At 37.6% G+C, this 24,518-nt stretch overlaps 3 protein-coding genes, 1 long non-coding RNA gene and 1 pseudogene across 5 annotated transcripts; 2 read left to right on the forward strand and 3 right to left on the reverse strand.

Moving 5' to 3' along the window:
- Nucleotides 1–4,245: 4,245 nt before the first annotated feature.
- Nucleotides 4,246–5,524, reverse strand: LOC125209248 (putative F-box/kelch-repeat protein At3g20710). Its single transcript, XM_089067098.1, has 2 exons — nucleotides 5,079–5,524; nucleotides 4,246–5,022 (listed from the first exon to the last, which is right to left on the reverse strand). The coding sequence occupies exons 1-2, from the start codon at nucleotides 5,522–5,524 to the stop codon at nucleotides 4,308–4,310; spliced, it is 1,161 nt and encodes a 386-aa protein (XP_088923224.1). The 3' UTR covers nucleotides 4,246–4,307.
- A 2,707-nt stretch (nucleotides 5,525–8,231) lies between these two features.
- On the reverse strand, nucleotides 8,232–10,696 carry LOC125209249 (putative LRR receptor-like serine/threonine-protein kinase PAM74). Its single transcript, XM_048108853.2, has 8 exons — nucleotides 10,627–10,696; nucleotides 10,025–10,550; nucleotides 9,413–9,891; nucleotides 9,140–9,272; nucleotides 8,953–9,021; nucleotides 8,790–8,861; nucleotides 8,600–8,671; nucleotides 8,232–8,508 (listed from the first exon to the last, which is right to left on the reverse strand). Exons 1-8 carry the CDS (start codon nucleotides 10,694–10,696, stop codon nucleotides 8,349–8,351), a joined length of 1,581 nt encoding a protein of 526 aa, XP_047964810.1. The 3' UTR covers nucleotides 8,232–8,348.
- A 3,426-nt stretch (nucleotides 10,697–14,122) lies between these two features.
- LOC125209250 (G-type lectin S-receptor-like serine/threonine-protein kinase LECRK3) lies at nucleotides 14,123–16,848 on the forward strand. The gene is made up of 2 exons (XM_048108854.2): nucleotides 14,123–14,630; nucleotides 14,856–16,848. Exons 1-2 carry the CDS (start codon nucleotides 14,157–14,159, stop codon nucleotides 16,758–16,760), a joined length of 2,379 nt encoding a protein of 792 aa, XP_047964811.1. The 5' UTR covers nucleotides 14,123–14,156; the 3' UTR covers nucleotides 16,761–16,848.
- An 817-nt stretch (nucleotides 16,849–17,665) lies between these two features.
- Nucleotides 17,666–20,265, forward strand: LOC125216757 (G-type lectin S-receptor-like serine/threonine-protein kinase LECRK3; annotated as a pseudogene). The gene is made up of 2 exons (XR_016137426.1): nucleotides 17,666–18,139; nucleotides 18,323–20,265. The product of XR_016137426.1 is annotated as a G-type lectin S-receptor-like serine/threonine-protein kinase LECRK3 (transcript).
- A 1,925-nt stretch (nucleotides 20,266–22,190) lies between these two features.
- Nucleotides 22,191–24,518, reverse strand: LOC125216946 (uncharacterized). Its single transcript, XR_007175519.2, has 3 exons — nucleotides 24,317–24,518; nucleotides 23,416–23,502; nucleotides 22,191–22,420 (listed from the first exon to the last, which is right to left on the reverse strand). It is a non-coding gene; the product is annotated as an uncharacterized LOC125216946 (long non-coding RNA).

Below are 24,518 nucleotides of genomic sequence, written 5' to 3' on the forward strand. Positions count from 1 at the left end.
CTTCAACATTCAATTAAATAACACTTATAATTCACATATCAATACCGAGAATATCGAATGTCAACAACACGTATTAAAATGTCAACAACTAAAAAATAACACTTAAAATTTCACATATCAATACCGAGAATATCAAATGTCAACAACTCGTATTAAAATGTCAACAACTAACAAATAACACTTACTATTCACATGTCAATATCGAGAATATCGAATGTCAACAACTCGTATTAAAATGTCAACAACTAACAAATACTCCCTCCGTCCGCGAATAGGAGTCCCGTTTTTCCATTTTGGTCCGTCCGCGAATAGGAGTCCCGGTTCATAATTACCATAAATGGTAAAGAGGCCCCACATTCCACCAACTCATTCCACTCACATATCATTTAAAACTAATATATACACGTGGGACCCCTATTCCACTAACTTTCTTCCACTCACTTTTCTTAACATTTCTTAAAACCCGCACCGATAAGAAATGGGACTCCTATTCGTGGACGGAGGGAGTAACTGATGGGGTTTGGTGCCCCTTGCACAGCGGAAGACTTGTACGAAACAAATAAATCAGACACGGATCTATTTGACCGATTATGCGATTAATCAATTTACATGTTAAACAAATAATTGCATGCTAGAACGCAAATAATTCATGCTCAAAGATAGTAAATCCTAAAACATGAATCATACGGATTAGAGTTACCGATTTTGATTCTCCAAAGAATCGTCGATTGCTCGCGCCTTCTCCACGTGATGATCTTCAATACTAGACCACGGATCTTCTCTCTGGTTCCCGAACTGTATCTCGATATCAAGGTGGGCTGATCTTATCAAAATACTAGGACTCGAATAAAGAAGACAGAAGAAATCCTTTTGGGAAAAGGAGTAGAAATCGAAATCTCCTTCAGCTGGGGGGGCCGAAAATTTCAAAAATTTCAAGTATGAAAATTGTGATTCTTCTGTTTCCTTTATTCTCCTATTTATATTAAGTTCCTTTTGGGCCCAGACAGGGATCTATGGAAGGTTTTGGATATGGGCTCCCCAATTAGCTTTTTACTAATTAAATTGAACCCACAATTTAATACAAGCTTATATTGGAATATTACGAGCAGCCAATACAGTAGTAATATTGAACTCTCCCCATCCAAATCCGAAATTACAAGTAATCCGGGTTTCCGTTATTTATTATTTATTTCCCGCGCTTAAGATATAAATGTCAATTAATTAATTAATGTCTGCTATGGACTTAATTAATTAATATCTTATTAATTCCAAGAGTGGACTTAGCAAGAAATACTTATTTATTATTCATAGAGTAATAAAACTCCAACTGACCAGTTTTCTGAATAATAAAACCTTGTTCGAGCTCCTCTTGAGGACAATTTACAAATTGAAAAAATTGAAAAAATCACAATTCGCGCTTCTAATCAAATTAGCATTTCAATCTCCCAACGCTAACACAAAATTAGATGAAGCAGCATGCTTAATTTGCTATTCTAATCAAATTAGTTTTGAATTGTGAATTAGTATAACCAAATGACTAGTTTCTGTTTTTCCAAAATTCAGTGAAAGCAAATCAAACAGTTGAAATTTCAAATTAAAAAATCCTAATCCACGCTTCTAGTCAAATTAGCTAACGAAAACATAAAATTAGATGAAGCAACTTAATTAGCTCTTCTAATGATATTATCATCTAAAATTCGACAAAAAAAAAAAACAGTGAATCAGAGCGAGAGAGGAACGAAGCAACCGACCTAGGAGAAGTAGAAATAGTCAAAATCTTTGAGAAGAGATCTCAAAGATCACCGGAGGCGATGAGACAACCGGAAAAGATCGAGAAAATCACACGGCTCTGATTCCGGTGACAACACTGAAAAATACATGAGAGATCTCTGCTCCGAAACCGATAGATCGGACATGTGCTGGAACATCCTCAGATCGGAGGTGCGCTGCTTCGATTCCGACGGTGACAGAGACATCGCCTGCGGCGTGATCGATCTGGCGAAAGAGAAATCGAAGGAGATTCACGACAAGCTTCAGCCGCAGCGTCACTTGATGCGCCACGACCTCCGCCGCGTCGCCCCGCCGGAATCGCCTAGCTAGACAACTCGCATCTTCTGCCCTTGTGGGTTGCGGCGCCAGTAGCCTCTGATTCCTCGGTAGACGGTGGCGAAACGCCTTCCATTAGCTAATTGGTCGAAGATTTGGTGAAGGCGTTGCTTTAATGGAGGAAAATTGGGAATGGAATTGGAGGAAAATTGGGAATGGAATTGGAGTGCTGGAAACCGCCCGTGTTTCATTTGTTTTTAACTTAAATTACCATTCTGCCCTTTTATAATTAATTACTCTAAAGTATTTTTCATGTGGCAAAATCTGGACCACTCATTTAATAAAAATGAGTGACTGATATTGCATCTCATTTCTCAATTAGCCTAAAAAATTTCAATTGATCATGAACCTATATATATATATATATTTTGTAATATTAATAGTAATTACGATGGATCAGATAATTGAGTATATTGGTAAATAAGAGGTAAGTAGCATCAACGAATATAATCCTGTATGTAGCTAAATGATAAAAATGCATTACAATACCTACCCAAACTCATAAAATATGTAGTAAATTTTTAAAAAATTAATGCATGCTCTTAGTGATTGAATAAATGTATCAGCAATTACTAGTATATAAAAAATATAACCCAAATTTATTATTTTTAGTAAATAAACATTCAACTAAATCATTCTATTTTTATTATTTTAATAAATAAACATTCAACTAAGAGCATCTCCAGCCGCGGATGTCCTGGTGGGCGTCGGACCGGCGTGCCCGACGTCCGCCATTACGCGGGAGGGAGGCGGACTCTTGAGAATCTACTGATTTGATCTCTGCTTTCAACTTATTATTGTTCAGGGAAAGAATCTTTGCATTGATGGCCAGTGTAATCACATCATATCAGCACAACAGAGAACATTTTATCAAAAATACACATCAAATCACAATTATTTCGACAATTCAACAACAAATGGAGTGACTCTTAATCGGGGCGGAGAGAGTAATTTAATAACACAGCTTTAGATCTTATAGAATTAATCATAGTTTGACTATTTATGATTTAAATAACTATTAGTAATTATTTTTAATACAGTTAAATTACCTACTCTTTTCTTCGTTTTTTTACCAATTGATCGGAAAAATGGGCCTCTAATGGACCGTATCAACAACAAATGACTTTATTTTAATTGCTTCGTTTAATTATTAATTAGTGAAAAAGCCCATTAGAATAGAAAACCTTTTAGTGGCACTAGTGAAAGCCCATTTAGTACACAACATTAGTATATGCAATTGTATGTTTGAAAATAAAGGTACCAAATTAACTTCTCAACAATCAATCTTGCTATGAACTAGTACTACATTATAGTTAAAATGAAATAAAATTTTGAAACCCATATTTATATGTTGAAAGCATAATATTTTGCATTCATGGGATCAAAAAGAGTACAAACGCTACCTTAACTATAATGAAATGTTTGAGACAGTTCTAGTCTCGTCACACCGTCCCAGAATCTACCTAAAATGTGTATTCTTATCAACCGACTCATTGTGATATGAGGAAGACAATGTTGCAGCAACTAAGACATAACAATGTCTGATAATTAAGAGGATGATAGATTCATCGAACTCCAAGTTTAGTTGAAGATAGAGTCATCATCTACAACTACAAGACTGTTCTAATCTTCATATAATAGATGATTATGTTTGTACATCATCAACATTTTTTTCAAATGGTTATAGTGACCTTACTTGGCATCTCTAGTAACCAATTTGAAAATTTTAAAATGAAGTATTATCTACTAACCAATTTGATACATCTATCATTGTTTGGTAACCATTAGTGAAATTAACCTCACATTTGAATTTAGGCTTAGTCTTGGCATCAAGATGGTGTTTTGAAATATTACTTAGTTAACTAGTCTAACTAAGTTTATAAAAATACAAATTGCAGTAATTTAACGTCATTTTTGGTAATTAGTTTATAATATATAGACCAGCACAATTAATAATGGCCAAATGAAAACAAATACAGTAATTAAATTACAACCCCAATGACAAGAAAGATTAGGAATATAGTGTAAACTAAAATGACAATGAAAATAAATAAATATATAAACAAAACTACAACACATATATAAACTAAATAAAGAGAAAGGTTTCTTTAGCTAAACAATCCATTAATAATAGTTAAAGAAATAAAAAAGCCAGCATAAGTAAATTACAAGTCCATGATGAGGATTAAAAAAAGGACTACCTAAAATGATATTACATTCTTCAAACCATAGTGTCTTTTGAGTGAGAGGAAACTTGGAGTGAGAATAATGGAATTAATACAAAAAGAATCATAATCCTTCTTACCAAACAAACCAATTTCTGTAAGACTTTTCTTCTTATTGGAGTAGTATAGAAAGTTCTTCTCATTCCATAACATCAATCTGTCTCCATTCTCGTAAACATTGATAGGCTGAAGACGTTTGTGTAAACCAAAACCATAACAAGGATGTTGGATGAGGGCCCGTAAATAATAAGGTGGTCCTTTTCTGATGTCGACATGTACCTTGCACCAACATTTCTCGCCTTCTTCATACTCCTTCAACAACCACATCACATAATCATCGCCACAGTCATGTTTTGGTTTGTCATCACAAAAACACAGACAATCCCCCACAGTATACAACATTCCCTTGTTAAAGATAGGTTTCTTGATACATTCGAGTGGTGGAGAGAATGTGCTAAAACATTCTTTCTCAAGATCAAAGCAGCAAATATAAGGAATCTCCGTTCCATTTGAAACAAACCAGTGGAGATTGCCACTAGCAAATGCAGCAACAGAGCTGTAACAACAAACAAACGAGGGGATAACACCTTTAACGCGTCTCCACGAAGATCTCGATTCAAGAGTGTATACATGACATCCGTCGTAGTTAGGGTTAAGATGTACAACCTTATGTTGTCCGCTAATTTTGCTACTCCAATTCCATAACAATCTTTTCGAGGGCGAGTAAGATGACATTTAATTTTGCACACTCGAACTCCATAACAATCTTCTCGAGGGCGAGTAAGACGGCCACGGAGCTCAACAAATTCACAGGTGATAGGATTACATACATAAAGATGATGATGAAAAGGATTTTCTAGAAGAAGCAAACCATTTGAAGAACCTTGTATTGTTGATGCTTGGGGGAAATCAAACTTTGTGATTGGATTCTGCTTGCGCTTGGGCTTCTCTTCCAATTTGAAAACATTGAACCAATTTGAATTTGTAGTCGGCTTCGAGACCACAAGGGCGGGGATGGATTTAGAAAAATGGGACTTGATGAAATAGTTACTCTCAATGAGATCGAGCCACGGTTTGCAAACGCATTTGCAAGTTGCAATGTTTTCGAGAGGGAGTCTCAGCAAGATATCGGTGAGAATATCTGATGGTAGGGATTTAAATATATCTTGCTGGATTGAGTCTTTGGAGATCATATTCCAACTTTGAACCTAAAGAATAATATGGCTGCCAGAGATTACACACCAAAAAAATAAAAGCATACAGTTTACTTTTCCATGAATTATAGTTGTAAGTTGTAACGCTACACATATGAAATTGTTTCTTTCGGTAGAAACTGAAACCACTTCTCTCCAACTGTCTGTTTATTCTCTACACCAAATTCACACCACCTCGAATTTGGGCTCTCCTATGGAATTGGTGTTCTATTTATAAGATTTATGATTTGCCTTATACTCATGTAAATAGGATTTGTGAATTGCCTTATATAAATAGGACGCTCACCTATGGAATTGGTGTTCTATTTATAAGATTTATGACTTGCCTTATACTCATGTAAATAGGATTTGTGAATTGCCTTATATAAATAGGACTTATGATTTCACAAAGAGATTCCTAATCGCCCAATATAATTAAGCTAATTTTATCATAGAATTAATATTGCTCACAAAAAATTTAACATAAAAAACACAGAGATTGGGAGTGGGGCATCCAGAATTCTGACTAAAAAACCTTATATTGTCATAAAAATTGGATCTTGGAAAACCTTATATTGTCATAAAAATTGGATCTTCGAAATAAGTGTACGGTAGATAAGGTACAAATGAGAGGAGATTACCTTGGGTGAGTAGGTGGGCAAGAGAGATGATGCAAATATCATAGAAATTTTCTATGAGAATGATTAACTGATAGATAAAAAAAACTCAACTAAATTGAGAATTTGATATAAAAACTCAATATCAAATAAATAATCAAAGTTTGTATAATAAGTTCAACAATGAGACCTTTATATAAGCAAAAAGGAATTCCTAAACTTATGGAAAATAAAACTAGAAGGAAAATAGCTAAAAGAAAAATAAGTAAAATAGAAAAACCTAATTAGTAGAAGGAATAACAACTTCTAATATTTTTCCATCTATTAATCATATTAACTAGAAAATAAATAAAACCAAAAATCTAACTCTTCCAATGATACTGCATCAAGAGAGCTTGAATCTGGTAGAGAGAGGACTTGAGAATTTGGGAGAGAGAGTACTAAGCTTGAACTTGGGAGAGAGAGTACTAAATTTGAAATTGAGAGAGAGAGACAGAGAACGGCGGCCAAAATAGATGAAACATTGATATTATTATTTCCTACTATGATTATATTTATACACGCGCGTAACCTCCGGCCCGGAATCGGTGCAGATCCGAACATTCCCAAAAACAAGTTATAGTACTTCGAACTTCAAATTACAAATCTTATTCTATGCTACTCCCTTCGTCCCACTTTAGGAGTCCTACACTTTAGGAGTTCTGATTTATCATTTTTGGGTATCTCACTTTAGGAGTCTCGATTAACATACTCGTATTTGAGCCGAAAGCAACCCTAGTCCCCAAAATCAACGGGTAACTATCGCTGACATGTTTATACATATATGACTCCCTCTTCAATACATAAATCACCTCATAGTAGTTGAACGTTGTATTAAACGTCTCCATTGCCATCGTAGTTCCCATAGTAAAAGCTAGCACGTACGAGGACACGCCACTTCTTCACAGAGCCAAAGTGGTAACAGTTCTTGTTCCGAGTAGTGAACTCCGCCTCGCGGGAGATGGAATTTAGAGGTTTGATGGAACGGGATTCGTCACTCTGCACCCAAGAAATCCCGTTTCCTTCTTTGTACGGGACTGATGCTGATAAAAACTGCAGGAATAAGTCAAGATGTTATAGCCTATAATCAGAGTGAAACAGAGTTATTGATGCTTAAAATGAAATTTGACCATCATCTGATGTAGACAGACTAGTGCATAGCGATACAACCAGAGAGATAGAGAACCAACGAGAAGCCATGCCAAGTTTAGTGTTTAGGAAAATCTGTTTTTCATGAGAAATAATTCATTTATATGTGGAAGGTAAAATTCATTGGAGAAACATTCTCACAATTTGATTAAAGGAAGAAAGACATATTAATTAGAGAGAAGAACATATGCTCTTACATCATAGAATTAGTGAAATACTATCAACATGGTAGTATTATTCAACAACAGAAATAGCACCGTAGTTGAAAAATGTACAATCTCTTTCAGTCACACTAAAATTCCATGGTCAGTGACAGTGAGTACATATAAATTTGGAGCAGATAACCATTCATATATAAATATAATGGTGTTCCTATGATGAAGTCAAAGACAAGTGGTGTGTACAGAAATTCATAAAGAACCTAATCTCCAAGGCAAAGTCTATGTTTGAAAAGAACTTGTCAAGTGGAAAAAGCTATGAACCGTGGCAATTACGATTTCTCTGATTGATGAGTTTCCCTGCAGAATCTATGTTTCTATGATCAAGACTCATACATATATAACACACGTCATCTGCATCAAGTCAATGCCAAGTGATTTGTGCAGAAATAACCTAATCTCGACGGCCAATTAAGTCTAAGTTCGAAAAACCTTGTCAACTGAGAAAGCTATTAACCGTGTGGATATAGGAGTCTCCAATTAATTGATTTCTCTATGGAATACTGCTATTTGGGATTCACCGCAAGATATGAAGGATGTGGAGTGAGTGAATTCCATGCATATGTAAACCAAATTGAGTCCTCAATTTCTTTTTTATTCTATTTGTACCCATAAAGATAGATTTGGTGTAATTGCCAATTGGATATCGAAATTTGAAGAGGTGGTGCCGACTGCTTAGATTTGGAATTGCATCCACACTTCCCATGAAATGCCATATTGTGGTCCAAATTTAATACATAGTAAATTCAGTTTTGATCAAAGAAGTTACAGACAAGGATTTCCACATCTTGTGCTACTGCATCACACTCTCCCCCAACTTTTTAATACGATGATGGATGAAATTATTGCGGCGAAAAGAGTTTCTAGAACCTTCTTCTGCTTCCTCTCGGCAGAAGAGGTATCCATGGCCGTCGGAGATGAGCCCGAGCAGGTTTTACAGAGGCCAGGATTCCCATCCACCCTGTATAGACAGTTGAGAGATCCCATTATCAATTTTAGATTAGGGTTTATGGTATTTAAAATGTTGGTTAAATGAACTTATAATTACGTACGTTAAAATTAGGCCCGATTTCCTCGATAATGAGCGTGGTATCGCTCCAGTGAACATGTTGTTTGCAAGATTCCTGAGACAAAAATAATAAAGGTTAAGTCAATTTTCTTCCCCAAGGTTATAAATGATGATAAATTAATAAAGTACTCCACTAAATTAAATACTACTACTACTTATCTTTGTAAACTTACAAAATTTCTAGGTTTGGTAATGTTCCAAGAAATTCAGGAATAGGCCCTTGTAAACTGTTGTTGCTAAGATCTCTGCAAATCAATCAATTCATATACTCCATATGAGAGAAATTGTAGCATTGAAAATCAGACGTTCATTAAAATAAATAACAAAGAACCTCACATTTTTCTAAGAGCATCCATGGAGCTGAAATCTGGTAGCGACCCAGACAGACCGTAGCCAACAAGAGACCTGTCAAATAAACGTAAATTAGTCCTCTCACCGTCCACGAAATAATATTCCAATTTTCCATTTTGGGACGTCTAACGTAACAAAAAATTATCTCATGTAAAATATTAGAAATAGTTACAATGTGGTGACTCGTGGTGCGAGATTGCTGTTGCAGACAATCCAATCCCATGAAAACGGCGAAGGAAGACAAGGATCGCCGCTCCAATTTTTTAACACGCTAAACGCAGTTTGCAGAGACGCCAAGCCTTTCACTGCAACAAGTTTTGCATAAACGTGTTAAATTGAAACTTCATCATTTAATACTATTTCATGTTCAAACTTTATGAAACTGATCAAAATTTAGTAAAACTTCGTGATTAAAATGACTAATATGCCTATATAAAATACGTACCATCTTTGGTGTTGGTGCCATCAGTTAGCGCGTTTCCAATGTAGAAAACCTCCATGGCATTGATGAGCGGAGGAAGCGTGGAGAAGTTGGTGGGGACGATGGAGAAGGTGTTGTTCGACGAAGCCAGGAGATTACTAACCCAGAACTGAGTGCAGTTACCATAAGGAGGTAGGATTGTTGGTGAATAAGGCAGGTCATCCTTGAAAACCCTGAATGCCCGAATTTCGTTGCGTTGCAACAAACGAACCTCGGAGAAGTACCAGTTTACATAAACAGGAGCTTGCGTGAAAGGGAATCTCATGTACAGATCTATGCTGGATGATGGAGTGGATGCAGTAATCGCATTCTTTAACGCAGCAGGTGGAGGCCGATCCTCTAAAAACATCGGGTCACCCAAAGGGGCGGTGTTTGAGACTCGGACCGTGTCGTTTTCATATACATTAGGTGACCAGTACCTGTCGTAGGGATCCTCCGGCCACCTGCAATCGCAACGCTCTATCATTTTAAGGTTTCAACCTAACCTAACCTAATTAGAGCATCTATCATTTTAGGGTTTACGCGAGAAACTGAAATCACTGTATAAGTCTTATTCATCCTATCACAATAGTTTACCTGATTGTTGTATTTGCTCCAAAAGCGACCCTTCGGCTCATGTACAAGGGATGATTATAATCGATATGATCGTACGAAGACAGCTCCAAACTGCGGACAGCAATGGCCGATATAAAGGGGAACTGGCCGATAGTGGTCTGAGCAACGCAGATGCTGATGGAATCCTTCTTGGTCACGTAAATGACCTCGTAGTACAAAGAGTCCGTGCTGGAGGTGACCACGGTGGCCCAGTCGTTCCCGTCAAAGCTGAGGTCGAACGAGGGAGGTGAGTCCTTGCCATCGTAGTTCCCGTAGAAGAAGTGAGCACGCACCAACACTCTCCTCTTTGCCACGTCGAGGTTGATGTTGTAGCAGTTCTTCTTCCGGGTGGTGAACACTCTCATTGTGTCCATCACCGGAGAGAAGGAGTTGGAGGATGGAACGGAACGGATTTCACCGTTGGAAACGTACGAGGAGTCGCCCGTCCACACCACACCTACCTCGTCGGTGTATGAAGCTTTAGCGCCACAGTCGATGCTCACGAAAACTGCGAAAAAAATGAGTTAGTGAAAACAGTTGGAGATAAAGAAATTGATCAAAGTAAAGAGATTAGCTTAGCCAACCATCAGCTGATAATAGAGAGAGGCTGCAGAGAGATAGAAGTAGATAAGGGAAGAAGTGATTGCTTGCCATTAATGCCATGATGAATAGTGGTTAGAGTTGCAGATGCATCATCATATATAAATACAAGTGAAGGAGTATTTTCCCATCCACGTTGACAAATGTTATTCTTGGTCGGTCAGAATATAGTTAAAATATTAGTGCCAGATTAATACACAGCTCATAAGACATCGTGGGATGAATGGTTTTATAAAATTAAAATAATTGAAGTTGTTTGTACCATGTTATGTTGTTTGCAGATAGATAAAAATGTTTGAACTTCGTCCCGACTCATGAACTTCCAAATTCTTTATATACTATCTTCGTCCTACAATAGGATTCATATTTATTGTAGGCGCGAATTTTAAGAAATGCAAAGAATAATAAATTGAAAAAGTTAGTAAAATATGAAGTCCACTTTTTTATCTTGATTTTATAATATAATGTGAGTGAAGTGAATTAGTAGAATGTAAGACCTATTTTCTATTTATAGTCTAAGTGAAATGTGACTCTTACTGTGAGATGGACCGAAAGGGCAAAATGTGACTTTATTGAAGAACAGATGGAGTATTTTACTAGTACTCTTTGTCTAGTGTTGTGAGAAGCGCAGGACTAGGAGTGGGTAAAAGTATGGTAAAGGATTTTCACATACCATGGTAATATACCGAACATGCAATATCATATACCGGTATCAATATTTATATACCAAACGTCTGATAGGGTAATAATAAAATGCAAACTTATATATTGTATAAACTCAAAACTCCTCAACACAGTTTTAACACAGTTTCAATACAATATTAACACAGTGTAAAATTTCCAAGATTTTATTGTCAACACAATATCAACACAAAACATCAATCATTGACTACCGTTGAAATTATGTTGACATTTTCATGTATGCTTTTTTTGTGATCTGTTGATATTTTTCAATGGTCCAGATCATAGTTTTGAATTTGTATATTATTTAGAGTTTTCATTTGATTACATTCCACGTCTCGCATATATCGCATATCGAGTATATACCAATCATATATATTTGTTAAGAAATACATAACTTAAATATATTTATACACGGATATATACCGAATATCTTGGTCTTGTTTTGAGTAAATTTGTCTTTTTCCCAAGCTTGGGGAGCAAATTCAATTTGAGCCTTGACTCGATAGTTTTTATAAGAAATATACAATAGATTGAAAGTCAATAGACAACGTGCAAATGTCAATGTGATCATCATGGTATAGACGTGTGAGTTGCACCAGCAGGTGAATAAACAAGTTTTTCCTAACTTTTAAATGGATAACTCCAACAGGAGGCTACTATCGCTGCAACAACAAAAAAAATGGTTAGTACAAATTTTTAATACAATTAAGAACGCTAATTCGTGTTTTCAAATATATCACCAACGCAACAAAACGTTTTAATTGTTGGTGTCTCAACTAAAATTAGAGGATGCAAATGGAAGTATCCTAAAAAAATAAAAGATTAAGTTAATTTGTCATTAATTTAAGAACGATTTCTTTTGTATCCTAAATTATTCTTATTTTTAAATATTTTTCAACATAAATAATTGTGTCTCGATTTTGTAGTATATATACAATTTATCAACCGATGCGCACACTATGGTCAATAAGTGAAATTTTGTAAAAAATCAAAGCAAATCTCAGCCCTTTGATCCCTAGATTGGATGGTTGTGATAAAAATAGTCGAGCTACATTATTAGACTAAAAAATGTTATATTATTAGTCGAGCTACATTATTAGACTACACAGTCTATATTATTAGGAGACACGTGTCATTAATCTAACATCACAAAATTCAATGACTGAGATTTGCTTTGATTTTTGGCAGAATTTCACTTATTGATTTGATCATATCCCTATCAACCGATCAAACAACCTGGAATAAGATATTTATTTATACTTACCTATAAAAATAATTAGTTAATATGGATGATACCATCATACGGATATTTTCAAGATTACAAAGATAAAGTAGAATAAATAAAATAGAATATGACATTTAATTTTTGCAAGTGGTTAGACTATTGATATTTGTTGGATGAAAAGTTGACTAAACTCAAGAAAAGTTCATACGAATCACGAATGGTAATAGGACTGATATGATACTGAGATTTTGGCACGATGCAAATTTGAAATTTGTTGATCTCTTGCCGACATGGAAAGACCCCTCACATAGTTGGTAATGAATTTATTGGATTTTTTTGGAACGTTAACCCCAATTTTGTGATCAAAACCCAATTATAATTGGCCATTTTGACCACTAAATGAGTCAAATGTTGCAAAACCTTTTTTCATCATCATTTCTCACTTTACAGGACAAAGATACCGAAGAAAAGGGGAAAATGTTTTTTTATAAAGAGAGAAATGAATAGTTCATTTTGAACGAGCTGTTGTTTTAGGATGTTTTTGCATATGATTTGAAATTGCATTGATTAGCTAGTGATTTTGTTGGTTGTATTCTCTCCCTTAATAGATTTGTAGATTGATGGGTATCGTGATTTTTATTTCTTCACATTGAAGAAGATTTTACGCGTAAAATTTTAGAGGGTGTTCAGTTTGCAAGATTGTATCCGAGATTAAATTTGTACTGGTATTGGTTCATGAGATTCAACCCCACAACTCAATCCTAGATGGATAATCATGGGATAATTAGTCATAGTCAATCCCACGACTAAAATAATGTGACAACTCAATCCTAGATTGTATCTTAGTATTATTTTATCTTAGAAACCGAACACCACCTTAATGTTACTAACTGATGTCCTCCCTCCATCCACTATTTAAAGAGCTATTTTGATTCGGTACAGGATTTAAGTTTTCGATTTTCATTCAAACCGACATTTATGTTTTTGTGAAACAGAAAATTTTCCTTGAAATTAATGCCCCTCAGAGAAACGACTTGTTCAACGCATAATCACCATACAATTTTCAGAATAATTCAAAGGAATAAAACGACAGCTGACTACTTTTTGACTTTTTCATGTCAAAGAGAGTAATGATAAATTATTTTTAACTTTTCTCCACACGATCGATTTCATACAACTTCACACACTTTCTCAATATTGATATTGTTAATTAAAAAAGGGAGTTACTGCAATACAAACAACCTTAAATTGTCTACGTTTTATTCAGAGGCAAAATTCCGACACGTCCAGCAACGTTTATTCAAACTTAAAAGGGGTACCACAAACTTAGAAATTAAATGTAGTTCATCCCAAATTTAACACGGTTCCATGCATGACTAGTAGATGGAAATCAAATTTAAGAAATCCGACAGTGAAAGAGTACATTCATTGATGCTTGTGTGAGTTATGTTATGTAACCAATTTTTTTTTCTTTTTGGTGGTTGGGAGTTGGGACTTCCAATTAATCCATCATATATCCAAGACTCGGCCAACCATTGACCAAGACTGACTTTTCATAAATCTTCCAATTCATCCACTCCCACAAACATGGAACACTGAAATCAAATGGCTTCATGCACATTGTTATTGTTGATCATTAGCATTAGCACCGTATCACCAATTTCAGTGACAGCCCAAGAATCAAGCAACACCAACGTAACTCTTGGCTCCTCCATCGTCGCAAACTCCAACTCCACGTGGACGTCCCCTTCAGGCGAATTCGCTTTCGGGTTCAAGCAGGTTGCACCCGGAGCCTTCTTGCTAGCCATATGGTTCGATCAACTACCCGACAAAACCCTAGTTTGGTCCGCCAACCGCAACGAACCAGTTCCCGCTGGATCAACCGTCCACCTTTCCGCAGATGGAACACTGGAGCTCTTCGATCAAAGAAACCGATGGATATGGGCTGATCAGGCCACGTCAGGTTCGGTGGCCCACGCCGCCATGCTCGACACCGGAAACTTCGTGCTTGCCTCCAACACTTCAGCCATCCTATGGCAGAGTTTTGATTCCCCCACTGACACACTATTACCAACTCAGGTACTCTTTTTCTCATTTAATAAAGAAAAACGTCTTATCAACTGAGTTGCACAACCATCTTGTGTGGCAGAGTTTTGTTTTCCCTACTGATACATTATTACCAACTCAAGTACTCTTTTTATTAGATTCATTTAATAAAGAAAAACGTCTTATCAACTGAGTTGCACATCAGCCATCATGTGACAGAGTTTTGTTTTCCCTACTGATACATTATTGCTGACACAGGTACTAAACCGAGAAGGCGCTCTATATTCTAGCATCTCGGCGACCAATTTCTCGACAGGGAGATTCTTATTTACGTTGAAGGCCGACGGTGATCTAGTTCTCACCATCCAATCATACCCGTTGGACCTAAACGGAAATACTTATTGGTCATCGAATACTATTGAATCTGGCTTCCGGTTGATCTTCAATGATTCCGGCAGCATCGACCTCATCCGGCCGAACCGAACCCTACTCCGACCACTCTTCGACAGCGGGCCTCTGGCCGGGCAGTTTTACCAGAGACTGGTGCTAGAACACGACGGAGTCCTCCGCCATTATGTGTATCCCAAGTCTTCTAATTCTTCGTGGTCTGTACGTGATTTTGAGCCTTCCAACATATGCCGTGCTGTTTCAGAAAGACATACGGGCGGAGGGGCTTGCGGTTTCAACAGCTACTGCTCGATAAAAGCTGATGGACGACCGAGCTGCGGCTGCCCCACGGATTACAAACCTAGGAGCGGTCTAACCGGTTGCGCGCCTGATTTCGCGCAACACAGATGCGACGATGATGTGCGGGATGCACAGAGTTTCATATTCGACGAGATGTACAACATAGATTGGCCTGTCGTGGATTATGTGAATTTGAGGAACATCGACGAGGCATCGTGTCGCCAATCCTGCCTTTTCGATTGCTTCTGTGCTGTTGCAATAGTTTATAATGGAAATTGTTTTAAGAAGTCACTGCCCTTCACCAATGGGAGGCTGGATCCTGGCTTTGATGGAAAGGCCTTGATAAAGGTCAGGATAAACAACACTTTGACGTCGAATCCCGGCACCCCTGCCTCCGGCCGAGAGAGTGGTAAGAGTAGCTCCACTGCTCTCATTGTAACACTGTCGGCCTTGTTAGGCTGTTCGGTGTTATTGTTTCTTGTTTCGAGTTTCTGTTTTGTATTCTATTTGAATCGTACAAAATCAATGATGGCTAAAAGTAGCCATAGGCGACCAGCTGGAGTGAGCACGATAAATAGCTTCAGCTTCAAAGAGGTAGAAGAAGCTACCAACGGATTCAATGAAGAATTAGGGAGGGGTGCTTGCTCCATAGTCTACAAAGGTACTCTAAAAGATAATGGAAAAGTTGTTGCCGTCAAGAAGCTGCACAAGATCTTTGAACAAGCGGATGATGAGTTCAAAGCCGAAGTAAGCTCAATTAGCAGAACCAACCATAAGAACCTTGTGCAGCTGCTAGGGTATTGCGATGAAGGCCAGAACAGAATTTTGGTATACGAGTTCATGACTAATGGATCTCTAGCCACTTTCCTCTTTCAAAAAGCAGAAAGGCCTAGCTGGTACAAAAGAGTGGAGATTGCATTTGCAATCGCAAGAGGGATATGCTATCTGCATGAAGACTGCAGCGTGCCCATCATACACTGCGACATCAAGCCTCAGAACGTGCTTCTAGACGAGTCCTTCACACCAAAAATAGCAGATTTTGGGCTAGCAAAGCTTCTCAAAGCTGATCAGACAAGAACCATGACCGGAATCAGGGGGACTAAAGGGTATGTGGCCCCGGAATGGTTCAGGAACATGCCTATAACAGTTAAAGTGGATGTGTACAGCTTCGGAATCATGCTGCTCGAGCTGATGTGTTGCAGAAAGAGTTATGAAGCAGATGTGGAAGACGAGGGAGAAGCAGTTCTTGCTGACTGGGCCTATGATTGTTACCAACAAGGGGCATTAGATTTGCTGGTGGCGGGCGATGAGGAGACAAGGAGCGACATGAAAACGTTGGAGATATATGTGAAGACGGCAATATGGTGCATTCAAGAAGATCCAACACTGAGGCCTCACATGAATATAGTAATGCATATGCTACAAGGATCGATGCAAGTCCCAACTCCTCCAGATCCTGCTGCATTTATACACTAATTACTATTTCCATGTTCATAAAATAGTGCCCCATTTGCTTCTAATACAAATTTTAGAAGTTTATTTGAATGTATTGTAAGTCAAATAAGAGTCTCATTTTTAATGTGATGGATCAAAATCATAATAGCAATTTTTAATGTTGACGATTCTAATCAGGATGAAGATCGGATATTAAGCAATATTTTTATGTGAGCTATCAAAAGTAATTTCGGAGGAAATAAAAAACGTTTTTATTAACTGTCTTTTGTTCTATTTTGGCTTCATTTTGACCCATTCCCTTTTTTTCAGTCAAACTGAACTTGCATAAAAAAATTTACGGGTTGAATATTTCATTTTATATTTATTATTTTTTATAAATAATCATTCTGTATATAAAAATATCAAATTTTACTCATTTTTTCTACCTTTTTATATTTTTTTATCTCATGTCTAGTTGTTATCACACAAAATTACGATACAAATTGCTTTTATTTAAAGTTGGAGGGCCAAACTACATTTACTTTGTGACAAAAATAACAAAAAACAAGAAAGACTAAAAAGTCTTGTATCTCGATATGTCAAGGATTTACGTTTTAAATACTAATCAAAGATTAAATGCAGGCTTAGTCTGTTAGCCATGCTCACAAAAACCTTTGTTGAAATTATGTAGTGGGTCATGGAATTTTCTGTAGGTTCAGATCCAAATTCAACACGCTTCCATGAAACTTACTGTATATAGTAAAAGGAAATCAAATTTAATAAATCTGACGTTGTTGAATAAATCATGTGATCAATATTTTAATTTGTTAGTTGAGACATCCTATCAAAACAACATTAGTATATTAATCCGTCTCTAACACACCATTGACCAAGACTCCATATATATTAATCTTCCAATTCATCGACTAACTCAAAACTGAAATCAAATGGCTTCATGCAGATTGTTAATAATGTTGATCATCAACATCATTATCATTAGCACCACAGTAAAAGGCCAAGAATCAAGCAACAGGAACGCAACTCTGGGCTCCTCCATCGTCGCAAACTCCAATTCCACGTGGAGGTCGCCTTCCGGTGAATTCGCTTTCGGGTTCTGGGAGGTCTCTCCCGGAAACTTCTTGCTAGCCGTATGGTTTGATCAAATACCCGACAAAACCCTAGTTTGGTCTGCCAACCGCGACGAACCAGTTCCCGCTGGATCAACCGTCCAGCTTTCCGCAGACGGAACGCTGGAGCTCGTCAATCAAACAGGCAGTCGGGTATGGGCTGTTCCGGCCCGGACAGGTACGGTGGCCTATGCCGCCATGCTCGACAACAGAAACCTTGTGCTTGCCTCCAATGCTTCAGCCATCCTGTGGCAGAGTTTTGATTCCCCCACTGACACTTTATTACCAACTCAGGTAAAACGCCCCATCATAATTGAAATCACTTTTTTTTTTATATCCCATCATAAGTGAATCATTACTTTTTTTTAGCAAAAAATACTCTATCTTCCAATATTCCTAAATATCAAGACTACTTTTTTTTCATTTAATACAACAGAAGTGTCTTGCCAACTGAGTTACGCTTCATCGTCTTATTAGGTACTCAATCGACAAAGTGTTCTATATTCCAGTTTCTCGGCGACCAATTTCTCGAGAGGGAAATTCAAATTCACATTGCAGGCCGATGGAAATCTGGTGCTCGTCACCAGATCATACCCCTCCGATGAAAATGTGAATGCTTATTGGTCGTCGGATACTCGTGACGCCGGATTCCAGTTGATCTTCAACAATTCCGGCATCATCAACCTAATCCGGCAGAACGGAACCATACTCCGGCCTCTCTTCGGCAGCGGATCTCTGGCCGGCAGTTTTACCAGAGACTGGGCTAGAACACGACGGAGTCCTCCGCCATTATGTGTATGATGATTCATTACTGCCATCGTTGTCGTCGGCGTGGTCTGTACGCAATTTTGAGCCTTCAAATATATGCCATGCTATTAGAGAAGATGATATGGGCGGCGGGCCCTGTGGTTTCAACGCTTACTGCTCCATCAAACCTGACGGAAGGTCCGCCTGCCACTGCCCCTCGGGTTACTACCCGAAGGGCGGATTCATTGGCTGCGCACCCGAGTTCGTGCAGCACAGATGTGACCTTCAACAAGCGCAGGATGCGCAGAGTTTCACATTCAACGAGATGTCTGGCGTGAATTGGCCTTTCAAGGATTATGCGATTGTCAGGGACGTCGAGGAGGCATGGTGCCGCCAAGCATGCATTTCTGATTGTCTCTGTGCTCTTGTAATATATTCTGGTAGAGTATGTTGGATGAAGGCTCACCCCTTCTCAAATGGGAGGGAGCAGGAAGCAAAGGCCTTGATAAAGGTCAGGATGAACAACACTTTGATGTCGAATCCTGACACCCCTGCCCCCGGCCCCGGCCAAGAGAGCAGTAAGAGTAGCTCCACCACTGTAACATTGTCGGCCTTGTTAGGCTGTTCGGTGTTATTGTTTATTGTTACAAGTTTCTTTTTTGTTATCTACTTGAAACGCAGAAAAATGACAATGGGGAAACAGAGGAGCCATGTGCAACCTGCTGGAGTGAGCACGATAAGTAGCTTCAGCTTCAAAGAGGTAGAAGAAGCTACCAATGGATTCGATGAAGAATTGGGGAGGGGTGCTTGCTCCATAGTCTACAGAGGTACTCTAAAAAATGATGGAAAGGTTGTTGCAGTCAAGAAGCTGCACAAGATCTTCGAACGAGCAGATGATGAGTTCACAGCTGAAGTGAGCTCAATTAGCAGAACCAACCACAAGAACCTTGTGCAGCTGCTAGGGTATTGCGACCAAGGCCAGAACAGAATTTTGGTGTACGAGTTCATGACTAATGGCTCTCTAGCCACATTCCTCTTTCAAAAACCAGAAAGGCCTAGCTGGCATACAAGAGGGCACATAGCATTTGCAATCGCAAGAGGGATATGCTATCTGCATGAAGACTGCAGCGTGCCCATCATACACTGCGACATCAAGCCTCAGAACGTGCTTCTGAACGAGACATTCACCCCCAAAATAGCAGATTTTGGGCTAGCAAAGCTTCTCAAAGCTGATCAGACAAGAACCATGACCGGCATAAGGGGGACTAAAGGGTATGTGGCTCCGGAATGGTTCAGGAACATGCCTATAACAGTTAAAGTGGATGGTGTACAGCTTCGGGATCATGCTGCTCGAGCTGATGTGTTGCAGAAAGAGTTACGAAGCAGATGTGGAAGACGAGGGAGAAGCAGTTCTTGCTGACTGGGCCTATGATTGTTACCAACAAGGGGCATTAGATTTTCTGGTGGCGGGCGATGAGGAGGCGAGGAGCGACATGAAAACGTTGGAGATATATGTGAAGACGGCAATATGGTGCATTCAAGAAGATCCAACACAGAGGCCTCACATGAATATAGTAATGCATATGCTTCAAGGATCAATGCAAGTCCCTACTCCTCCAGATCCTACTGCATTTGTGCACTAATTACGTACTTAGTATTTCATGTCCTTAAAATAATGTCTCTTTTTCTTCATTTACAAATTTTAAAAAATTATTTGAATTCTACTATATTGTACTACTCCGTACTAGTATATGAGTCTCATTTTTTTTACTGTAATGTTAGATAGATTACTTTTGTTAAATATATTTGCATGGGCGGACATAAAATTTCATGTGGCATCCGTCCCAAGGAAAATGATCCCTTCCTTGGACGGCACGAGATTTTATATAGCTTTATTTTGTGTGTTAAGTAAAGAGAGTAAGTAAGAGAGAGAGGATAAAGTAGAGATAAAAGTATTTCTATTTCTAGCTAGTAATGAGTTATCTTGGTTGAGACAAACTAAAAAAGAAAGTGATATGAAACGATGGAGCACTGTTTAATTCTCTTTTTATTGAATTATATCTCCTCCCTCTCTCGCTCAACCATCCGAACCCTCGCTCCGCCAGGAGGCTGGATTCGGCCTCATGTGGACTAAATTAGGCATGCTTTCGTTCAACACTACATGGCAAGTAATTACGATCACCATTCAAGTGAGTTACCGCTAGGGATGTCAATCGGGCCAGCTCACCGGGTTTCGGGCCAACCCTATTCGGGTTGCGGGTCAATCGGGTGCGGGCTAATCGGGCTATGATTTTTTCGGGTTATAAAAGTTCAACCCTAACCCTAAAAGCTCGGGTTTCGGGCTAGCCCAGCGGGCTAATCGGGTTGCTACCGATAAAATTAACATGCGTTCAATCCAATAAATAATGGTGAAAATTAGTTATATTTATAAAATGTAAAATATTTAACTATGGTAAATTTGAGATATATGCTTAAATTCAAACATAAACATGATCAAATACTAATATTTAAGGTTTATGCAAAATAAAACATAAACATCAAGAAATTTTAAAGCATATTTTAGAAATTTAAATATATTTGTTAGTGAATTTTAAGTTTCTAATTTGTATATCTATTATTATGTTAATAAAAATTTAATATATAATTTATATATTTAATATATAAAATTGAAATTTATTTTTTTAGTAATCTATATTATAAAATAATCAATGAAGTGTCGAATTAGAGTCAAACAAATAGAACGATAGAAATTTTATCGGGTTTTCGGGCTAGCCCATCGGGTTTTCGGGTCTGGCCCTAACGGGTTGCGGGCTAATCGGGCTGTAATTTTATCGGGCTAGAAATTTTCAGCCCTAACCCTGTAAATTTGGCGGGCTATTCGGGCCGGCCCACGGGTTGCGGACTACATTGACATCCCTAGTTACCGCAGTATTTGTGACCGAAAACTCATAAAAAGCGGAGCTCGGCCACTCGAATAAGACGGGAATCATACCGTTCAGCCCTTTGCTGGATACCGACACAGTAAATCAAAGGTCTCGAGCATAATCAGCGTCTGGCGCTGGAGGATCTTTTTTAAGAGAGGCGATTTATCGACGTTTTAGGAACTAACATCGAGAAAGGTTTTCGAGGTACATTTTCGCGATTTTCATGATATTAGCTTCAATCGCACTGCTACATGTCGAATCACAACATATCAAATTGATCTACTAACTAGATCAATTGAAAGGTCATCCTCAACAGAAATTCAACAGTAACCATCAAAGTAATTCAACTGTGAACCGCTTATATAGTTTTGATTGCATGTTAATTTCCTACTTGTGAATATTGCAGTTTTTGGTTGATGATCTTCTGCAGATACATAGAGTGAAAATATATGTCATTTTGCGTTCTGTTATTGTGACACCCACTATACATGTGACACCCACTATTCGATTATTAACTAATCGAGTAAGTGATGTCACGTTTTAGTAACTTAAAAATCTGATCAACCTGAATTTTAAGTAAAACTTTTTTTTTTCTTTTTTTTTTTTTCTTAATCAAAACACAAACTCAAGCCCCTTTGAAGACTAAGTCTCACGATTCTCCAAAAACATACATATATCAAACTATCTTGACTTAGAAGCCCATGACATGGTTTAAAAGATGTGTTTGTAAAGTAGCGGTAAGTAGCTTAAGTTAGCTTATACATAAAAGGGGCTCACAAAAGAAACTGATATGACTTGAAAACTAACATGCCACATCTATTACATTCACTTGATTACCCAAAAGGATTGTCTGTGACTTCTACACCGGCAGCAACGTCAACCACTTGAACGTTTCAAACTAGATCTGCAAAAGAAGGTATATAGGGGTGTGAGCTTTGACAAGCCCAGTATTGAGTTCATAAATTAGGACATAACTCTTATAAGGTCCGACTATGATTAAACAACTGTTGACATCAAAAATTGATTTCAAGGTCTAGATACACATACAAATAATCTCTTAAATACTTAACTTACCAAATAACAGTTTCAAGTATATAATAGATACACTTACCTCTCTACAAGAAATTCATCTCATGATTGTCTGCAGAACTTACTAAGTATTAATCAAGTACCAATCTGATGTAAATTCCAAGCCAATAACAGTCATGCTTATTAGTATGATGACAAAACAAAGAACACCCAATTACAAACATACACTTAACACCAAATTGTCCAGCACATATAACATGTAACAACAAATCCTTGCACTTATGAACACATTCTTTTGTCAAGTAGCAGCATGTCATATTTTGAACAATAAATTCAATACAGTTGGCCCCTTTATTATTGCTCAGTGACTAACACGGGTACACGAACCATATATAACCTGATGAGGGTGACATCGTAGAATTTTCCCCCGCGTGGGGACCGATCGGACCCGCGTAGGGCCTGCACCATTATTTCCATGTATGCCTATCATCAGGCGGTGCACTGTTTCCATATATGCCTATAATCGGGCAAGGACACATATATAAACCTGATTGGATATCATTTCTTTGGTTATCTAGAAGACAAATGATCAACGTATATGCAGTACTGCTGTCCTATGGCATGCCAACTATACCCGGTGACTCACTCGAGCAAAATGGGGCGTATATATATTATTTTCATCTTTGATTATCAAAATAAAAAGCACATCAGCATCATACCATGTTTGCAAACCCAAATTCACATTACCTTCCATAGTTAGTAAGAGAACATATAATATCTTATATATATACAATTTACAAGACAATATATTCTTATCATAGAAACACACAGCAATATTAACTCATTTATAAAGAAGTATGAACACCCTACCTTAGCAAGCCCACAAAAACTTCATGAGGAGCACTTATCCTTACAGCTTTTCTTTGCCTCGATCGCTTGTGCTTGGATTCTTATCACCTTAGAAATAGTTATTTCACCCAAATTAATTTATATATACAACAAGTTATTTCACAAATGAATTTCTATCCAAACGTGTTCATTATGAGATACAAAGGGTACTTTTTTAAATTATTATCCAGCTAACAAATGGCTACTGCAGTACACCATTTCTGAATTAGCACTCCGAAAGCATATAGAGTTGGAAATTTATGAAACCAGCGATTACTTAAAGCTATACATGTATTAATTACAGGGCATAATTTTCTAAAGAAATTTCATCACCATCTAGGAGCTATGTACTTTTAAGTACAGACTGCCCAGATCCATTGCTGAACTGCACAGCCAGCTTGTAAAATTTATAATAAATTCATACTAACTCAGAAAACTCCAAAATTTTTACACAACTTACCTACATCTTCAGGTAGGATATGTTAAAATATCAAAGCAAAATACAATATTTTGGTTGGTCTAATATTCCTTGCAAATGAGCAGGGGTGTTGGCCAATCTATGACTTTTCCTATTTTTTTTTTTCTTTTACGACAAAATTTCCTTTCCTTCTATTCACATTTATGACATAAACAGCCCCAATACGAATATACATAAAATTTAACAATCAGTTAGGCACGGCATCACCAAGATAAAGCATAATTTAGCAAAATTACCAACCAATTTCAATCCTAGGACCTGCAGAGGTTGAACTCAACATAGAACTATTTTCTTTTCCTCTCACTTTCTTTCACTGTAACTCAACTCACATTTAGATAAGGAAATTTCAACATGCAACATCAAATCTCAGGTTAAAGAGTTAATGAAAGATGTTCATCTACTTACCTTAATTAGAAAGCTTGGCAAAAGGAGTGAAGAATTTCTAAGCTAGCTTCATTCATTCATGGTGGGACTTTCATGGAGAAAGAGATGGAGAAAAGAAGAAGAGAATGAGAGAAGGATTTTGACCCTGCCCCTGTGAAGGGAGCGTGAAAAAAAAATGTCGAGGAGTAGTTTTTCCCTTTCTTTTCTTCTTGCCTTGAGTAGT

This window comes from Salvia hispanica, chromosome 3 (assembly GCF_029641045.1).
Source record: "Salvia hispanica isolate PSC_SH4W2 chromosome 3, Shi_PSC_v1, whole genome shotgun sequence".
In the NCBI taxonomy this organism is placed as follows: Eukaryota; Viridiplantae; Streptophyta; class Magnoliopsida; order Lamiales; family Lamiaceae; genus Salvia; species Salvia hispanica.